Source organism: Taudactylus pleione, unplaced genomic scaffold (assembly GCF_031769625.1).
Source record: "Taudactylus pleione unplaced genomic scaffold, aTauple2 ptg000296l, whole genome shotgun sequence".
In the NCBI taxonomy this organism is placed as follows: domain Eukaryota; kingdom Metazoa; phylum Chordata; class Amphibia; order Anura; family Myobatrachidae; genus Taudactylus; species Taudactylus pleione.
The window spans coordinates 15,157,881-15,177,681 of NW_028284698.1; the positions used below are offsets into that span (position 1 = coordinate 15,157,881).

Sequence of the window (19,801 nt, forward strand, 5' to 3'; positions counted from 1 at the left end):
ATGTATACTTATGTGTGTATGTTGACTTACACTTGTACGTCCAACTCAAAAACTATTTCTGCATCCAGCATAAGGTGTACAAATGCATAGGTATCTTGACAGTGTGATATTAGTATACGTGAAAGTTGCAATAATATATTCATACACAATATAATGTGTCATATACACAAGAGAGAGAGAGTAGTGATTTAACAGTGGTATTAATAAATGGAAAATGTAGCCTTTTTCATATAAAATATAATGAAATACAAACAGCCCCGCTCTGTCATCACCACTTTATACATAAAATGAGAATCTTAGCCTTGAATCACAAATAGGTAATCTGAAAAGCTAATGAATGAATTACTATCAGCTGCATACCTCCCAACATTTACACTTGCAAAAGCAGGTCCAAATAAGCGCTGACTCAATCTGGTCAAACCTCTCCCTAGTCCAATCAGAAACTCTTACTGTGTGCATAACTCTGGCCATTTTGATGGTCTCAAATCCAGACATTCCCTTCAGTTGGGAGCTATGAATTCATAAGCAGCCAATCAGAAGAGGCTAGTCAATAGTGCTGCTTGTGTCATCATCATTATCTAATCTTTACAGCTAGGCTCCAGTCCACACAAAATATACACCTCCTAAGTTAGAGTATACAGGGGATGGCTCCAAGTGTTATCAGGTGGCATCTCCAGGAAGCATTGCATCACCTAAGTGTGCACACCCTAACTATAATATTATTAGCATTAGCATTATTTATAGGGCGTTACAAAGCTCCATACAGAGCAGTGACACAAACAGAATAGACATATCTGCAAATTACAGGGTAACCAATATATATATATATATATATATATATATATATATATATACATACATAATTCCGATCATATGCATAATAACAAGTATATACATATTGACTGAGTTACATCCCTGAGGAGGGAGGGATGAAACAAGAGGAGGGCCCTACTCATTAGAGCTTACATTCTAAATGGAAGAGGTAGAAGTGGTTATCATAAAATACTGATGAGGCAGCTGAGCTGAGTAGCATTCTGCTGTCTCAGGGATACTAGCTCAGAGCAGTAAGGGTTAAGTTCCTGCATTGTCAGTCAGCTCACACATTGTTTTATTTTCCCCTACCTTTCCCATTCTGCACATGGGATACAGCTTTCATGCCCGATCACCATGTAATCAGAACCATCCTCTACCCATTTGGGTGGAAATATTTAGAGATAGGTAATATGTTTGTCAGTTCACTGTCAGTCATACCAAACAACTAGAATTTAATGCCCATCTTTAATTTAAAACTGTCAACATCTAAATGATTTCAAACTGTCTGAATTCTGTATTACAAGATTGCCAACCTCTATATTATATGAATTCTTCACTTTTCCGACATTAATATGGTTGGAGAACAGTTGCTTCACTATCCCAGATTCATTTAATTCTCCATTTACAGGTGGAAGAGGATTTGATGGTTTTCCAGGAGATGTTGGGTCAATAGGAAATCCAGGAAGCCCTGGACCAAAGGGTCTAGCAGGAGAATATGGCCGCCCCGGACAGCCAGGTATACTGCCCTACTAATTTATACCTGAAGCACCAATACCTATGTTGTGAGGTGCTTAGAAAACTATGGCTAAGGCTGCAGCCATTATGAGTCCTCATTGAACTGTTACATGGAGTGACAATCTGGATGTGGGTTGTTGCTATCCATTGTGTAGGGGCTCACTGGGGAGGAAAATGAATCTTGTGGAAGAGTGACTTTATTCCGGATGGACATTGAGAGTGCAGGAAAACAGTGCAGAACAGTAAACTGTCCCTTTGCTCATTTTCAGGTTCTCCAGGGCTGCAGGGATTTAGAGGAAACCCTGGGCTTGCAGGAATCTCAGGTGTACCCGGACCCCCAGGATTCCCCGGGCCTGTAGGCAGTCCTGGTGTTAAAGGTGAAGTACATACCATAATCTTGTTTACCTAGAAACAATGCAGCATAGGTTACACTCATTTGTACAATATCAGTATAAGCAATGATGGAACTAAGGCCCTCATTCAGAGCCGGACGCTATTTGCGGTCGTTCGTTTAAAAACAAGGGGTGGCTATTCAAATGATCCGTACGCACATTGCAGTCTGTTCACACCTCTAAGTCTGAACGAACGAGCAAAACATACGCTCGTTTATTTGTTAAAAACGCCCCCTGGCCGCACGCATCCTACGTCATGTCCGCTATTTATTAGATTAATCGAGTACATCGACCAGCGTATGAACTGCTCGCTATTCTTGTGGTTGGTGTTTGCTACCACAAATTTGCGAGCAGTTCTGGCTCTAAAATAACCCAGTGACGTGGTCAATGACGCTGCTGATTTAAATATACACACCCATAAAACGCCCGTTTTGACCTTTAAGCACGCCTGCGTTCGGATCTCCACTCCCCATTTTCAAGCACCTTCCCCTGTTACCACCCACATACGCCTCATTCTGTCACTCAAAATAGCAGGCACTCGCTATATAGCGTACAAAGGATTTTCGGCCGCACTGACTGGTTCGCGCATGCGTACTAAAAAGCGTACGCATGCGCAGATGTGCAAACATCGCTCGGAACGAGCGTACTGCCGCTAACGAGCGGCTCTGAATGAGGGCCTAAGTGTCTCACATTCCTTATAGAGCCAGCAGCTCCTAAAGTGAAATATCTTTGCTACTTTGTCTTTTTTATTTTTTTTTTAATTATGAGAGACCACAGGGGTTACTAAACCAATCATCTATCCATTATAAGTCCACCGTACCCTTAGATCTTGTAAACGTGATGTTTTTTTCCTTTCATGTGTGGACACTAGTGTTCTGATAAATGTTTTTCACTAAAGATATGGGGGGTGCAGAAGTTCCCTCCCTGGGTTGTCTTTCCAACAGTTGTTTATGACCCCAGGACTGGACATTTTGTTCCTCACAAATATGGTAGTTGATGTAATTTCTTGTAATGCAGTAGTGCAGAGTCTCCTTTAGGTAGGACATAACTCCATTGCTTACTCTGTTACTCTGTGCCCAGAAATGGCTTCAGAGAAATGGTTCTGTTAATAAATCACAATCTCTTTTTATATACTCACATTGACTATCCTGTGCTATAGCAGTGGGGGAAGGGGGTTATGTTTCACCTCTGGGTTACAGAGCATTCTCCCTTTCCAGTGATCAATTTGCAATTTTTTTTTTATTTTTGATGAGAAACAAAGGCCCATTCTGGTGTCAACAAGCTGCACTATGCCCAAACTGGTGATCCTGATATCATCAGTAAAAGCTGCCAATGACTGTTCACCTAAAACTGCAAGGCTCATAGAGTCTGATTCAGAGATGGACGCTAATGCCATCGCAGCTGCGATTTCGCACATAACGCAGCTGTGAAAATATGCTAATGCCTGCCAAAGCACAGCCTGCATAAAGATACCCACTGCTGCCTTCTTACATGCATACAACTTCGCTTACCTGCGTAGATATCGGTAACATCGATGCACATCGAATGGCCATCTTTCCTTTGCGGCTGGTCTGACCTGCCGCAGCCTTGGTAGCTCTCCTGATACGCAGAGCTGCGTAGGAGCTCGCAAAGGCTAATTTATGCACGCCCATGTAACGGCGTTCAGACGGTCAGACACGCCTGCATTTTTCTGACCACTCCCCATTACCACCCCCAAACGCTGACAGACTGTCACTCACTTTGTGATGGATCAATCTGTGCCTGCATAATCACAGTGTGATCGCTGCGCACGTGCAGTACAGATTATACGCATGTGCGATGGCAAACAATCGCTCAATTTACGTGCGTATTCGCCATTACGTCCATCTCTGTATCAGGCCCATGGTTCAGAGGTGTCCCTGGCACAAACCTTGTCTGGCCTATGTCTAGTAACTATTGTTATGTTTTGTTTAAGATAAACAATAAATAGTAACATTGATTTATCCCAGTATTCTATTCTTTTATTTTTCTGCTTTCTGTTTTCCTGTATTTTTGTCTATTACTAAGATAACATTAGTTTGGAAGTAATTTAGTTTTTTTTCCTTTTTCTCTCAGGTTTTTCAGGATCTCCAGGACTGAATGGATTAAATGGCTTGCCTGGCACCAGAGGGTTACCTGGAACACCTGGTAATTAATGTTGATTAGATCTATTCATTCATGTATTTATTCCATGTATTCAGTTTGCAATAACATGATTCATTGCTCACACTTGTGAGGAGGCCACAGTTATGGGCCCTATACATTAGCGATGGATTGCCGCGATGGTGCACCTCGGCATCGCAGGATCGCAGAAATCCAACATGTTGCATTTCGGCATCGCGATCAAAAAATTATTGTAATTGTCAAATCGCCGACATTTATCATGACAAATGTCTGCGACCTGGCCACGGATCGCAGAACATCGATGGCGGGAGGTCGGCGTTTCCACCCGGAAACGCCGGCATTTCCCATCACATTGATCGAGACAGTCGCTGATGTATGGGCACTTTTAGAATTTAGAAGTGCAGATGCCGCAATATGTTTTTCAAACTTTTTCTAACTGTTTCTGCATTGGTCTTCTGGAGGTTCACAAACTTTATATTCATTAAAAGATTTGAGCTAAACATGTGCAGGTTTGACCGCAATTTAACCAGTTTGCACATGTTCCAGCACGTTTGTACATGATTGAACTGGTTTGAACATGTTTGAGATTAAATGGATGTACTGTATATGGAAAAAAATTTTTAATACTTTGTTAACATTTGAACACAAGTCGCACATTTCAAAACACAAAAACGAATTGAAGATTGTGCCTCGAACGGTTGAATAAGTAATATCCAATCAAATTACGAACCAGTTTGAAGTTTTCTAAGCATTAAGTTGTTATTTTTACTATGTGAGTTATTCTGTAACTACTCACAGTATAGTACTGTATATGTCCAGATGTGTCTGACTAAAAATTAGATAATGAAAATGCTTGAAATCGAGATGGTCCTTTGAAATCTTTTGTGACTAGTTGGACTAATTTAAATAGTTATATTGTCATCTTATGTGACACCATATACACTGACGTGCCAAAAGTTATGGGATAGCAGTATGTAGGTGGCGTCACCGTACTGTGATGTTTTGGAAATGTGGCCAACCATTTGCACCCAAGATCCTGCACCTACAAATATCAGGGAGCTGTGGGAAGCTAACCAGATGGCATGGGTCAACATCCCTACAGAGGTCTTCTGTCCTTTTCTGGAATTGATGCCATGTCGAGCTACTGCACTGTGCTGGGCTAGAGGGGTCCTACATGATACTAGGCATCTATCCCATGACATTTGGCACTTCAGTGCATGAACCTAGAAAAATACATTATATTGAAGTCTGCACAGCAATCCGAAAGAATTGTTCAAATAAAAGTTACAGTTATTCATTGTAGCTTCTAATTATTTTTCTTTAATTACCAAAACCTGAGTCAAGCTGGGTACACACCTATACAATTGTTGGGGTGATCACTCAATCTTGAGCGATTGTATAGGTGTGTATGCAGATGCGTTAGCTGATATAAGCCTTAAAACCGCTCCTGCAACTGTTGGATTGGGAGGTTGCATCTTATGTGCTGTTTAATATTTTAGATGCCAAACCCCCTGATTTCATAGAGGAACGTACACACTGAGCTATTTCATCAAGTGTTAAGTAGGTCTGATAGCAGCTTCATGCAAGCTGCAATTAGATTAATATAACAATAGATCTAGTAGTGATTATATCAGGGTTGCCCTGGTCTGAGCTCCCCCATACCTTAAGGACTCACAGTGATGTTGCCAGGTGTTCTCCGTGCATTGAATGTGAAGTACTGAAACACATCCCGTTTTAAACATGACACTTATATTGAGTGCTCTGTTCTGGTGAATAAGTCAGTTTCTGCCCACTCTCTGAACCTGAGCTGCACACTGCCCTGGCTTGTTTGTCTGCATCAGCTCAGTTATGAGACGACCATCCCAATGTGATATATTGTAGAAAGCCATAGGCCACTTAATGTGAATCTGAGTACATTTATTTTAGGCAATTTGTGCCCACATAACCGTGTCTTTTTCAAACAAAAGGTTTAAGTGAAGCAGGACGGCCAGGGTCATCTGGACTTGCAGGTCCTAAGGGGGAAAGAGGCTCTCCCAACATAGTGCCTGGACAACCAGGGTATAATGGTCAAAAAGGCATTAATGGAGATCCAGGTAAGAACATATCCCTGGAAACTCCTGTTATCCGTAAACCAACACTCACATTGTTCTGTAACGTCATGTATTGTCTGAATTTATTATCATGCTGCATTTATTCTACTTGCTTTTTGGTTCAGCATCCGCCAAACTCTTGCAGTACCATATATAATACACTTAGAGAATTGTGGGATGTGAATTATAAAGTGGCTACAAAAATTAATTATTCTTATTATATGTATATATGTTACAATGATGCCACTAGGTGCTAGTGAATTAATAGGTTCAATATAGGTTTATGCGTTTAAATTTGTGGATCAATATGTATTATATGCTCTATAGAAATAATTATCATAGTTGAACAAGTGAGAGGCCTGATGTATATTGAATATAAATGATGTAACCCTTTGTGTGGTACCATCATTCTCTGTCTGCATCTAACTGTAATACCTAACCATGTATATTCCAGGTATGCCTGGTGTTCCTGGGCCTCCCGGACCTCCCGGGCCATCAGGAGCCAGCAATGTCATACCTGGGTTACCTGGAGATCCCGGTCCTGCTGGCAGAGATGGAGAGTTAGGTATGCTGAGCCCCCTGATCGTCACTTACACCATGCATTCATCCAGCTGATTAACTTGTAGTCGGGCATCTGATTATTATATAAAGGATTTTTATTATTATTCAAATGTGTGTAAAGCAGAATATAGGAGAAATATAGAAAATTCTTTTGAACAATAAGTACTTGGATATAGCTACACAATAAGAAGCAGAAAATGCATTTGTTGGAAGGGAACAGAAGTCCATTTAGAATGGAGAAAAGAAACACCAGGGCAGATGGAAGCTTATCTCTGAGCTGCACGGAGGAAGCCATGATGTCAGAGACATAAAACAGATTAAACCTCTTTATTGATTTACTACATTCAGAAAGTGCAACAAATAAGTCAGTAATAGTGCAATCAGTATTAATAATAAACAATACAAAGGTATTATAATATTCATGAAAGCAATCTACAAGTAAATATACAGTTCGCTACGGCCTACATAGAGGTATGACGGACAGATCTTCAGTAGCTAAGGCTGGTAATGCAGACTGCAGGCTCTGGCCCACCACTGGGCTGGGTACTGTTTCGTGTACACGATGGCTTTCAGTCATACAGGTGTCTAGTATGCTGTGACTCATTGTCAGTTAACATATGTGTGCTTGTATTGTCTAACATGTATGTGGGTATCGCTCATGTTTGTGTAGTGTAAATACATAAAAAGACCACAGGTGTAAAGTGGATCTATTTCTGATTATATTCTGAAAGATAAATTGTAAAAAATATTATTTATGACTGATTTCTTTAATGTTTGTATGTTTTTAGGATTGCCTGGCCGTCCTGGTCCTCGTGGTCCCTCTGGTCCAGCCTTCAATCAAGGAGATACGGGAGATGCCGGAATACCTGGGTCACCCGGAAGACCTGGTTCAAATGGAGATCAAGGGATTCCGGGAAGTCCTGGCAGCCCTGGGGCCCCAGGAGTAAAAGGTGTGTGTGTTTGTGCATATGTGTGTGTACACGTATGTATTCATACCGCCAACTGTCCCGCATTCAGCGGGACAGTCCCATTTTTCTGGGACTGTCCCGCTATCCCACCCATGGGCCGCATTGGTGGGAAGCATACACCACCGCTCTGCATAGCAGAGCAGCGAGTATGCAGAGCGAATAGATGCTATGCGCACATCATCTATTCACAGTACGGGGGCAGCCCATCATTTCGGAGATGCCGGGCACGCCCCTTAGTAATGTAAACGGGGGCATGTCACCAGACCCCTTTACTATCAGACCACACCCCCTTTTCGGGCACGACTCTCCATGGGCAAATGTTGGGAGGTATGTGTATATCTATGTGTGCAATATATATATATATATATATATATATATATAGGCTTCATAAGCATGCTACAGTAGATGGTCTTTGTCTTATAAGTAGGGGTGAGCGGGTTCGGATTTCTGAAATCCGAACCCCCCCGAGCCCCCCCGATCCGAGTCCGATCCGAGTCAGGCTCGACTTTTCCCGCCTGACTCGGATCTGAAATCGAGGCAAAACGTCATCATCCCGCCTTCCGAGTCTCGCGGGTTTTGGATCCTATATAAGGTACCCGCGTCGGCGCCATTTTCTCACTCGGCTGTGGACAGTGAAGAGGGAGGGTGGGAGTTAGGGCTGTGTAGTGTAGTGTAGTGTAGTGTAGTGCTGCTGTTGTCCACTACTTCAAAGTCCATAGGGGCTGGCTGTGTTGTGCTGTGCTGCTGTTGTTAATAGGGGCTGTGTCCACTACTTCAAAGTCCATAGGGGCTGGCTGGACTGTGTTGTGCAGTCAGTTCTCCATAGGGGCTGTGTCCACTCCAAAGTCCTGTGCAGTGTCCCAGTCCTAAAGGAGTGCTGTAGTGTTGTCCAGGGGGTGCTCTGTCCATCAGGGGTGCTCCCCCCAAGTGCTAAAAAAATAATATATTTTCTGTGTTTGTGAATTGTGTGCGCAGTAGCCGCACGTGCATCAACAAAGTAGTGCCAAGCGTGCGCCTGTGTCATAAGTAAAGGGCCGGCTGGCTTGACCGTTAAAGGGTGCTGTAACCCCCGAAAGTACACTCCAGTCCAAACCAAAAAAAAATTATTTTCTGTGTTTGTGAATTGTGTGCGCAGTAGCCGCACGTGCATCAACAAAGTAGTGCCAAGCGTGCGCCTGTGTCATAAGTAAAGGGCCGGCTGGCTTGACCGTTAAGGGTGCTGTAACCCCCGAAAGTACACTCCAGTCCAAACCAAAAAAAAAATTATTTTCTGTGTTTGTGAATTGTGTGCGCAGTAGCCGCACGTGCATCAACAAAGTAGTGCCAAGCGTGCGCCTGTGTCATAAGTAAAGGGCCGGCTGGCTTGACCGTTAAGGGTGCTGTAACCCCCGAAAGTACACTCCAGTCCAAACCAAAAAAAAAATTATTTTCTCTGTTTGTGAATTGTGTGCGCAGTAGCCGCACGTGCATCAACAAAGTAGTGCCAAGCGTGCACCTGTGTCATAAGTAAAGGGCCGGCTGGCTTGACCGTTAAGGGTGCTGTAACCCCCGAAAGTACACTCCAGTCCAAACCAAAAAAAAAAATATTTTCTGTGTTTGTGAATTGTGTGCGCAGTAGCCGCACGTGCATCAACAAAGTAGTGCCAAGCGTGCGCCTGTGTCATAAGTAAAGGGCCGGCTGGCTTGACCGTTAAGGGTGCTGTAACCCCCGAAAGTACACTCCAGTCCAAGCCAAAAAAAAAATTCTTTTCTGTGTTTGTGAATTGTGTGCGCAGTAGCCGCACGTGCATCAACAAAGTAGTGCCAAGCGTGCGCCTGTGTCATAAGTAAAGGGCCGGCTGGCTTGACCGTTAAAGGGTGCTGTAACCCCCAAAGTACACTCCAGTCCAAACCAAAAAAAAAATTATTTTCTGTGTTTGTGAATTGTGTGCGCAGTAGCCGCACGTGCATCAACAAAGTAGTGCCAAGCGTGCGCCTGTGTCATAAGTAAAGGGCCGGCTGGCTTGACCGTTAAAGGGTGCTGTAACCCCCGAAAGTACACTCCAGTCCAAACCAAAAAAAAATTATTTTCTGTGTTTGTGAATTGTGTGCGCAGTAGCTGCACGTGCATCAACAAAGTAGTGCCAAGCGTGCGCCTGTGTCATAAGTAAAGGGCCGGCTGGCTTGACCGTTAAAGGGTGCTGTAACCCCCGAAAGTACACTCCAGTCCAAACCAAAAAAAAATTATTTTCTGTGTTTGTGAATTGTGTGCGCAGTAGCCGCACGTGCATCAACAAAGTAGTGCCAAGCGTGCGCCTGTGTCATAAGTAAAGGGCCGGCTGGCTTGACCGTTAAGGGTGCTGTAACCCCCGAAAGTACACTCCAGTCCAAACCAAAAAAAATATTATTTTCTGTGTTTGTGAATTGTGTGCGCAGTAGCCGCACGTGCATCAACAAAGTAGTGCCAAGCGTGCGCCTGTGTCATAAGTAAAGGGCCGGCTGGCTTGACCGTTAAAGGGTGCTGTAACCCCCGAAAGTACACTCCAGTCCAAACCAAAAAAAAAATTATTTTCTGTGTTTGTGAATTGTGTGCGCAGTAGCCGCACGTGCATCAACAAAGTAGTGCCAAGCGTGCACCTGTGTCATAAGTAAAGGGCCGGCTGGCTTGACCGTTAAGGGTGCTGTAACCCCCGAAAGTACACTCCAGTCCAAACCAAAAAAAAAAATATTTTCTGTGTTTGTGAATTGTGTGCGCAGTAGCCGCACGTGCATCAACAAAGTAGTGCCAAGCGTGCGCCTGTGTCATAAGTAAAGGGCCGGCTGGCTTGACCGTTAAAGGGTGCTGTAACCCCCAAAGTACACTCCAGTCCAAACCAAAAAAAAAATTATTTTCTGTGTTTGTGAATTGTGTGCGCAGTAGCCGCACGTGCATCAACAAAGTAGTGCCAAGCGTGCGCCTGTGTCATAAGTAAAGGGCCGGCTGGCTTGACCGTTAAGGGTGCTGTAACCCCCGAAAGTACACTCCAGTCCAAACCAAAAAAAAAAATTATTTTCTGTGTTTGTGAATTGTGTGCACTGTGGCTGCACGTGCATCAACAAAGGAGCAGCGCCAAGCGTGCGCCTGTGTCCCATAAGTAAAGAGCCGGCTGGCTCATTTCTTAAAGGGTGGTGTAACCCACAAAGTGCACTACTCTCCAGCAAAAATAAAATAATATTTTCTGTGTTTGTGTGCGCTTTAGCCGCACGTATATATATCAATATAACATAAATGGAGGACCAAACTTTCTCCGATAAAAATAAAATAGGGAAAGATCAAGAACCTCTTCCTCCTAGTGCTGTTGCTGCTGCTGGGAGTTGTTCATCATCCCAGAGAGGAAGTAGGAACATCACTACTTTTACTAAACAATTGACCCTCCAACAGTCCCTAGCGATGAGGATGAAGTACGACAGCAGTCATCCTGAAGCAAAACGTATAACTGAGGCCTTGACTGCTATGTTGGTGTTAGACGTGCGTCCGGTATCCGACATTAGTGCAGTGGGATTTAGACAATTGATGGAGGTAGTGTGTCCTCGGTTCCAAATCCCGTCTAGATTCCACCTGCATCCTCAAAGCAGCAGCGACAAGCGTGCGTCTGTCTGTTAAAGGGTGGTGACACCCTCAAAGTGTTCTACACAAACAATTAAAATATTGTTCTTTTTTTTTCGGTCTTTGTGAAATGTGTGGGCTGTAGCCTCACCTGCATCCTTAAAGCAGCAGCGACAAGCGTGCGTCTGTCTGTTAAAGGGTGGTGTAACTCTCAAAGTGTTCCAAAAAATAAAAAACTATTTTTTTAATGTGTTTGTGACTTGTGTGCGATGTAGCCACACTTGCATCCTCAAAGCAGCAGCGACAAGCGTGCGTCTGTCTGTTAAAGGGTGGTGACACCCTCAAAGTGTGCTACACAAACAATTAAAATATTGTTCTTTTTTCTGTCTTTGTGAATTGTGTGGGCTGTAGCCGCACCTGCATCCTTAAAGCAGCAGCGACAAGCGTGCGTCTGTCTGTTAAAGGGTGGTGACACCCTCAAAGTGTGCTACACAAACAATTAAAATATTGTTCTTTTTTCTGTCTTTGTGAATTGTGTGGGCTGTAGCCGCACCTGCATCCTTAAAGCAGCAGCGACAAGCGTGCGTCTGTCTGTTAAAGGGTGGTGACACCCTCAAAGTGTGCTACACAAACAATTAAAATATTGTTCTTTTTTTTTTGGTCTTTGTGAAATGTGTGGGCTGTAGCCACACCTGCATCCTTAAAGCAGCAGCGACAAGCGTGCGTCTGTCTGTTAAAGGGTGGTGACACCCTCAAAGTGTGCTACACAAACAATTAAAATATTGTTCTTTTTTCTGTCTTTGTGAATTGTGTGGGCTGTAGCCGCACCTGCATCCTTAAAGCAGCAGCGACAAGCGTGCGTCTGTCTGTTAAAGGGTGGTGACACCCTCAAAGTGTGCTACACAAACAATTAAAATATTGTTCTTTTTTCTGTCTTTGTGAATTGTGTGGGCTGTAGCCGCACCTGCATCCTTAAAGCAGCAGCGACAAGCATGCGTCTGTCTGTTAAAGGGTGGTGACACCCTCAAAGTGTGCTACACAAACAATTAAAATATTGTTCTTTTTTTTTTGGTCTTTGTGAAATGTGTGGGCTGTAGCCGCACCTGCATCCTTAAAGCAGCAGCGACAAGCGTGCGTCTGTCTGTTAAAGGGTGGTGACACCCTCAAAGTGTTCTACACAAACAATTAAAATATTGTTCTTTTTTTTTCGGTCTTTGTGAAATGTGTGGGCTGTAGCCGCACCTGCATCCTTAAAGCAGCAGCGACAAGCGTGCGTCTGTCTGTTAAAGGGTGGTGTAACTCTCAAAGTGTTCCAAAAAATAAAAACTATTTTTTTAATGTGTTTGTGACTTGTGTGCGATGTAGCCACACTTGCATCCTCAAAGCAGCAGCGACAAGCGTGCGTCTGTCTGTTAAAGGGTGGTGACACCCTCAAAGTGTGCTACAGAAACAATTAAAATATTGTTCTTTTTTTTTTCGGTCTTTGTGAAATGTGTGGGCTGTAGCCGCACCTGCATCCTTAAAGCAGCAGCGACAAGCGTGCGTCTGTCTGTTAAAGGGTGGTGACACCTCAAAGTGTTCTACACAAACAATTAAAATATTCTTCTTCTTTTTTCTGTCTTTGTGAATTGTGTGGGCTGTAGCCGCACTTGCATCCTCAAAGCAGCAGCGACAAGCGTGCGTCTGTCTGTTAAAGGGTGGTGTAACCCTCAAAGTGTGCTCCACAAACAATAAAAATATTCTTTTTTTTTTTCTGTCTTTGTGAATTGTGTGGGCTGTAGCCGCACTTGAATCCTCAAAGCAGCAGCGACAAGCGTGCGTCTGTCTGTTAAAGGATTACATCGGTGACAGCATCCAAGTAGGCATGTCAGACAGTCCGTACCTGTACTGGCAGGAAAAAGAAGCAATTTGGAGGTCCCTGTACAAACTGGCTCTATTTTACCTGAGTTGCCCCCCCTCCAGTGTGTACTCCGAAAGAGTGTTTAGTGCAGCCGGGAACCTTGTCAGCGAAAGGCGTAGGAGGTTGCTTCCACAAAATGTGGAGAAGATGATGTTCATAAAATGAATTATCAACTCTTCCAGGGAGACCAGCCTCCAGAACGTACAGAGGGACCTGTGGTTCCAGCAGGGACGAATTAATATTCTGTGAGGATGAGGATGTACACACTGAAGAGGGTGAGGAATCGGTGGATGAGGAGGATGAGGATGACATCTTGCCTCCGTAGAGCCAGTTTGTGCAGGGACACATTAATTGCCAGCTTGTTTTGTGGGGGCCCAAACGAACCAATCATTTCAGCCACAGTTGTGTGGCAGACCCTGGCGCTGAAATGATTGATTTGTTAAAGTGTGCATGTCCTGTTTATACAACATAAGGGTGGGTGGGAGGGCCCAAGGACAATTCCATCTTGCACTTCTTTTTTTTCTTTGCATTATGTACAGTTTGGGGCCTAGTTTTTCTAACTGCCATCCTGTCTGCCACTGCAGTGTCACTCCTAGATGGGTCACGTGTTTGTGCCGCCCACTCGTGTCGCTTAGCATAGTCATCCAGCTACCTCGGTGCAACCTTTTGGACATGAAAACACTATTGTGAGGTGTGAGGTGTTCAGAATAGACTGGAAATGAGTGGAAATTAAGGTTATTGAGGTTAATAATAGCATAGGAGCAGAAAAACCTACAAATTCTGTGATTTTAGCTGTTTTTATGCTTTTTTTAAAAAAAATACAGATCCAAAACACAAAACCCAGAACCCAAAACACGGAAGGGTGGTTTTGGCAAAACCAATCCAGATCCAAAACACGAAGAAAGATCCAGATCCAAAACCAAAACACGAAAAGTGGCCGGTGCACACCCCTACTTATAAGTAATATGAAGGACTTCAAATATCAAATTAGTGAAGGGGTTAATGTTGCTATGGATACAATAGGTGAAATGACATGTTAAATAATTTACTTGCTGTCAGACAAAGACAATGTTAAGCTGTTAGTAATATAATAATATGTGTGTCTAATATATATTGGGGAATTTTATCTGGCAACCCATTGTCCAGAGTATTCTGGAAGCAACAGAAAATAATAAAGAAAATTATTGCTGCTGTTCTGTGAGTTTACCAAACATACACAGTATCTTCCTATAGGCACTATGAGGAGCACTGAATAACACTGAATTTAAGCTTAGAATGTCAGAAGCAGTGTGATTTACTATCAGCCTGTCATGGGTAATGGGCAATCACATATTTTTTCCTATAAAGCTTCCACTGAGATTTTTGACACTCATTATTCTTGCTCTGTTTAGGTCTAAGGGGTGATCCTGGTTTCATTGGAGGTCCTGGTAGAGAAGGTCCTGCTGGAGATATGGGATTTCCTGGACCAAAGGGAGAAAAGGGGAACCCAGGTGAGTATTGTTACATTACAGAATCATTGTAATATATAATGCAATTTTCAAGTGCATGTAGTTAATGGAACTGGAGCTTTTTGAAAAATATTTTTTATACAGTGCATGTAATAGAAGTTGCTATTTGTATATTTTTTACAAGTCACCGTTATTTACTTCTCACATTACTTACGTTTGAATAAAATAGCATTTAAATACATTATGTAAGTAGATGACAAAAGCACTTATGAACACTGAAAATTTAATTTTCAGTGTTTATAAATCTTATTGGCCATCAAGTAATACTGAGTAATGATCATTCCATAAATTCTGGTCATGTTTTCCTCGTAGGTTTACCAGGTCCTGAAGGACTTCCAGGTATACCTCTACTTGATGATTTTCAAGTTCCTATTGGAACTCCTGGTCTGCCTGGAATTAATGGTTTTGATGGTGGGCCTGGAGAGCGGGGCCTACTAGGAACACCAGGAGCAGCTGGTAAGGAAAGCAGAGAAACATTTAGGCTGCCCATACAATGAAAAATTTTGGTTGAGCAATGATCAAGTCTGTTGTGTGTAGACTCAGTAGGGGCGATTCAATTGTTTTTTTTTTTATGTGTGATAATTAATGAGCGCCCAGTGTTGCAATTCAATTGTTCTGGGCGCTCACTAATTATCGCCCTCTTCGCCCCGGGTTTAGCCGTGTAAAATGGCTAAACTCGTCTAAAGTTCTGGTTAGGGAGCGCTAATTGCGGTTTACATGCCCTAACCAGGGGGTTTCTCACACATTTCTGCCCGCACCCTCCTAAGGGTGTGAGCAGAAATGCCGGCGCCGGCGGCTATCGCGCCCTGACAGAGTAACAATTGAATTGCTCTGTCTGGTGTCTTAAAAAAAAAATTAAAGCCGCCGGCAAAACATTTGAATCACCCCGTTGTACATTATCAAAATACAGTTGGATCAGGTTTGAATAAAATTTATGTTTGACAATGACTCAAGAACAGAGTTGTTAATATGGATCATCCCATAACATGGAGAAGCAAACAGACCTGGGCTTCAGAGAAATAATACTGTTTAATACGGCTCTTACACAGACACATCATTGCAATATGGCCATTCACGTGTGTCACCAGAATTACCTACGCGATCAGGTATATGCAGAGTGCTTTGCTGATTCTTTATGAGCCCATGTTTGTCTGTTGTATTTTATATCAGGTGGCAAAGGTTTTCCTGGCAGACAAGGACAGACAGGAAGGAATGGGTCACCAGGTGCCCCTGGCTTTATTGGAGATCCTGGTGATCCTGGCAATGTAGGATCCCCTGGATTTGAAGGTAACTTTTTTTGAAGTTCACAAATATATTTTACCATTACACTCACTGCTGGGTATGAATTGTGTTAGTGCTACTACTAGGTTCCATCTTCTTGAGCAACAGTGTACTGAACCCACATCTCAAGTTTGTCAGCCTTATCTGAACTAATACATACAAATACAATGGAAGACAGTACTATATGAAATACAGACATTCCTCACTTAACAACCTACTCGTTTAACAACCGTTTGGACTTACGACCAGCACTCTGACCAGCTGGAACCCATAGTACAATGACTAAAATATTGAATGTCTTTTTTTTTATAACTTTAATTGTACTGTACAGTATGTAAGAGTTATGCAAAGTAAAGGAGTTACAGTAACAAGTTTGAGTTTCCTTTAGACCTTTTCTTTATTCAGAATAAATAAAAATGATTACTTTTATTAAGTCCTCATTTAGTGACCAATTCGTTTAACGACCTAGTCGTAGGAACGGAACTAGGTTGTTAAGTGAGGAATGTCTGTACTGTGCATATAACCTTCCACTCATTGTACAACAATACTGGGATTTTTAGAATGAAAAATGATGTCACCTGCAGGGTTGGATCATGTGTGACCAACTCCCCAGGGATCCCTCACCTGGGCTGACTAGCTGCCAGGACTGATGCTGTGGCTGGGGGGCCCGGTGAAAGGGCTCCCCTAGCTGTGGCATCAGCCCCCCACTAGAAAGGGTCCGGTGCTGATTTTAATTATATGGGGACCTCTACGCAATTTTTTCCCCCCCGATAATTAAAACCAGGACTGGCCCTGCAGCCTGGTGCTGGTATCTAATTTACGGTGGCACCCTACTAATTTTGTCCCCGTAATTTTAGGTACAAGGACAGGCTGGCAAGTCCGGGCCTGGTTAGCCTTTTGGGTGGGGACCTCACGTAATTTTTTTAAAAAGAATTAACCCTTAGAACACACTTGCCAAATCACACTAATTTGTGTATGTTCGATGGCAACTCGCAGCTCAGGAGGTGGTGCATTTAAAACTTCTATTGAGTCCCCGATTTGAATGTAAAACGGGGGACTTTAGCAAAACGAATAATGGTAAATTCCCGATTTGTATTAAAAAAGTGAAAAGTACTTCCGATTTGAGCCGAAATCACCTGACTTTTATGATAGTAAATTCCCGATTTGCAAAAAAATATTATCACCCGAAAATGCCAATCGGGACAAACACGGATCTTAGTAAATTTACCCCCTAGTATCATAACCATCATCATTATCAGTGCATACTTGCACCAGCCCTATGCCTGGTGCAAAAGATGCTTTGAAAACAAGTGCTTTTACGCGTCCGCACAACTCCACATGCCTGCAATTCCATTGACACACCCTCAACATACCCTTGCTAAACGTGGCCTACTGGCAAACGCCCTGTTACCAGCCAGTTATGTCCTTTCAGCTGCAACTGTAGATACCTACGTTTGTACACTCGGCTCTGGGGCATATGCAGTGAGAAAATATGGAAGATATGTCCTCAATTTCCCATTCAACTTCTCATCAGTACCTGTTTTCAGTGCCCAATATCATATTTCAAGGGTACAGGCAGAACCATAACTAGACATTTTGGTTCCCTGTGCCAGAAAGAGTATTGGTGTATCCCTCACCCCCCAACACACACACATGCCATTGACATGCCATATTTTAAATAGGGACAGCGCAGGGCGTGGTCTCATGGAGGAGGGACGTGGCCACACAATAGTATCCCCAATTAAAATGACGCCACACAGTAGTGCAACCTTATTCACATTATAACTCACAGTAATGCCACTTATTCGCATTAAGCCAGACAGTACTGTCCACTATTTACATTATGTCACACAGTAATGCCCTTTACGCATTAATCCACACTAATGCTCCTCGCACATTATTCTACACAGTAATGCCCCTTACACATGCCAAACAGTAATGCCCCTTACACATTATGCCACACAGTAATGCCCTTTGCAGTTACAGGGAGCAGGGGGGAAAGTTGCAGGGTGCAGGGTATCACACTTCTATTGTGGGCAGTTAAATGGTGCATGGGGGATAGTTACAGGGTGCAGATACAGGATGTGGGGGTGCACTTTCATGAGTGGCAGTTACACTGTGCAGGGGTGGAAGGTCAAGGTGCTGGGGTGACAGGTACAGGGTGCAGTTACAGGCTGCAGCTGTGTCTCTTGCATGATGGCAATTACAAAGTGCAGGGGTGCAGTTATAGTGTGCAGTGGAGACAATTGCACGGTGGGCAGTTTCAGAGGGGTGCAGTTACAGAGTGCAAGGGAGGAAGTTACAGGGTGCAGGGGTGTCACTTGCATGAGAGGCAGTTACAGGGTATTGAAGTGCAGTTATAGTGTGCAGTGAAGGCAATTGCAGGGTGTCTGGCGCAGTTGCAATGGCGTGCGGTTACATTCTTAGAAGAATAGCCCAACATTTGGAAGATACTGTCAAATGTTGCTGTTTATCGCTTTCAAATATGTTAGATATATGTTTGAATAATAACCAATCCTACATCCGGAAGGTTTAACATATGAGAAGCTATAAATCAGGGATGGGGAACTTCAGGCCCGGGGGCCTTATATGGAATCATTTGGTCTGGCCCTCAGAGCTTTTTTCTGATAACCTCATCTGGATAGCATGGTGCCTATAATGGTACCCTGCTGCCAGAATCTATGCAGCAGTGTCCTTAGGACGCTTCAGACGGTCACACAGCTGCCCTTACAGCTCCCCGGAGCATCCTCAGGATGCTCCAGACATTGCTGTAATCACTGGCAATTGTGGCCCCGTCCCCGTGTGACATCACACGGAGGGGGCATGGCCTGCACTGGGCCCGCAAATAATGTTATATATCAAAATGGCCCTCGGCAGAAAAAAGGTTCCCCACCCCTGCTATATATCATAGTCAGATATATATTCAGTACTGTATTACTTCTTCATCATTAAATGTTTGTCTAATGGCCACAGGTTCCCCGGGAAAAGAGGGCACTGCCGGATTACCCGGTATGCCTGGGCGGAGTGTGAGTGTTGGTTACACTCTAGTGAAACACAGCCAGGGTGAGCAGATTCCTCCATGTCCTATTGGAATGAACAAACTTTGGGATGGATACAGTTTGCTCTATGTAGAAGGGCAGGAAAAGGCTCACAACCAAGATCTAGGTGAGTAAATGATCAGACACTGGTGGCAATGTATTCCTGTTGTAACGTCAGCTACTCGAAGGACTTGCATGAGTTAAATTATTTCACAGAAAGAATTATATGTGACTGGCAAAATAAAATAGCATAGATCATGTATGTGTAAGTCACTGTAGGCCCACTGTTACCATTTGGAGTATAGTAATGGGGGAGTGAAGGGAACATTTGTCAGTAATCTTTTAAATGAATGGACATCTATTTCATGTTGATAGTAGATTGACAGCCTGTGCCTAGTTCTCCATTCTACGCTCCATGAAATTTGGTAAAACGTGTGATTTTTATATTTTTGAAATCCGTATGAGTTTTCATTGCAGATAGGTAAACTGCATAATATTGAAAAGGCCTAAACTAAAATAGTGAATAATGATTCCCCTTATGATAATGAACATGTTATCTGTTTGGATAGTCCAGTGATATTTTATGATGTACTGTATATTACACTATGTAGACAAAAGTGATTGGGCACCCAAAGTTTCAGCTGGTTTGGCATGGGTCCACTAGTTGTAATGCATGGTCACATTAACTCAGAGAAGTATAGAGATGTTCTCGATAACTCTGTGCTCCCTACATTGTGGCAGTTCTATGGAACAACTAATGTTTTTATCAGGATGACAATGCCATTCGGTAACCCGGATGGACTGGCCA

At 43.2% G+C, this 19,801-nt stretch overlaps 1 protein-coding gene across 3 annotated transcripts in view; it reads left to right on the forward strand.

The window, feature by feature from the left end:
* COL4A6 (collagen type IV alpha 6 chain) overlaps positions 1 to 19,801 on the forward strand; it is a 367,236-nt gene that overhangs the window by 337,643 nt on the left and 9,792 nt on the right. For all 3 annotated transcript variants that reach the window (XM_088482857.1, XM_088482856.1, XM_088482859.1), the window contains 10 exons: positions 1,442 to 1,549; positions 1,818 to 1,925; positions 4,035 to 4,106; positions 6,050 to 6,175; positions 6,627 to 6,737; positions 7,522 to 7,683; positions 14,558 to 14,656; positions 14,987 to 15,130; positions 15,845 to 15,961; positions 18,929 to 19,120. In XM_088482857.1, coding sequence (XP_088338983.1) covers positions 1,442 to 1,549; positions 1,818 to 1,925; positions 4,035 to 4,106; positions 6,050 to 6,175; positions 6,627 to 6,737; positions 7,522 to 7,683; positions 14,558 to 14,656; positions 14,987 to 15,130; positions 15,845 to 15,961; positions 18,929 to 19,120 — 1,239 coding nt within the window. The remainder of the gene's footprint in view (positions 1 to 1,441; positions 1,550 to 1,817; positions 1,926 to 4,034; positions 4,107 to 6,049; positions 6,176 to 6,626; positions 6,738 to 7,521; positions 7,684 to 14,557; positions 14,657 to 14,986; positions 15,131 to 15,844; positions 15,962 to 18,928; positions 19,121 to 19,801) is intronic.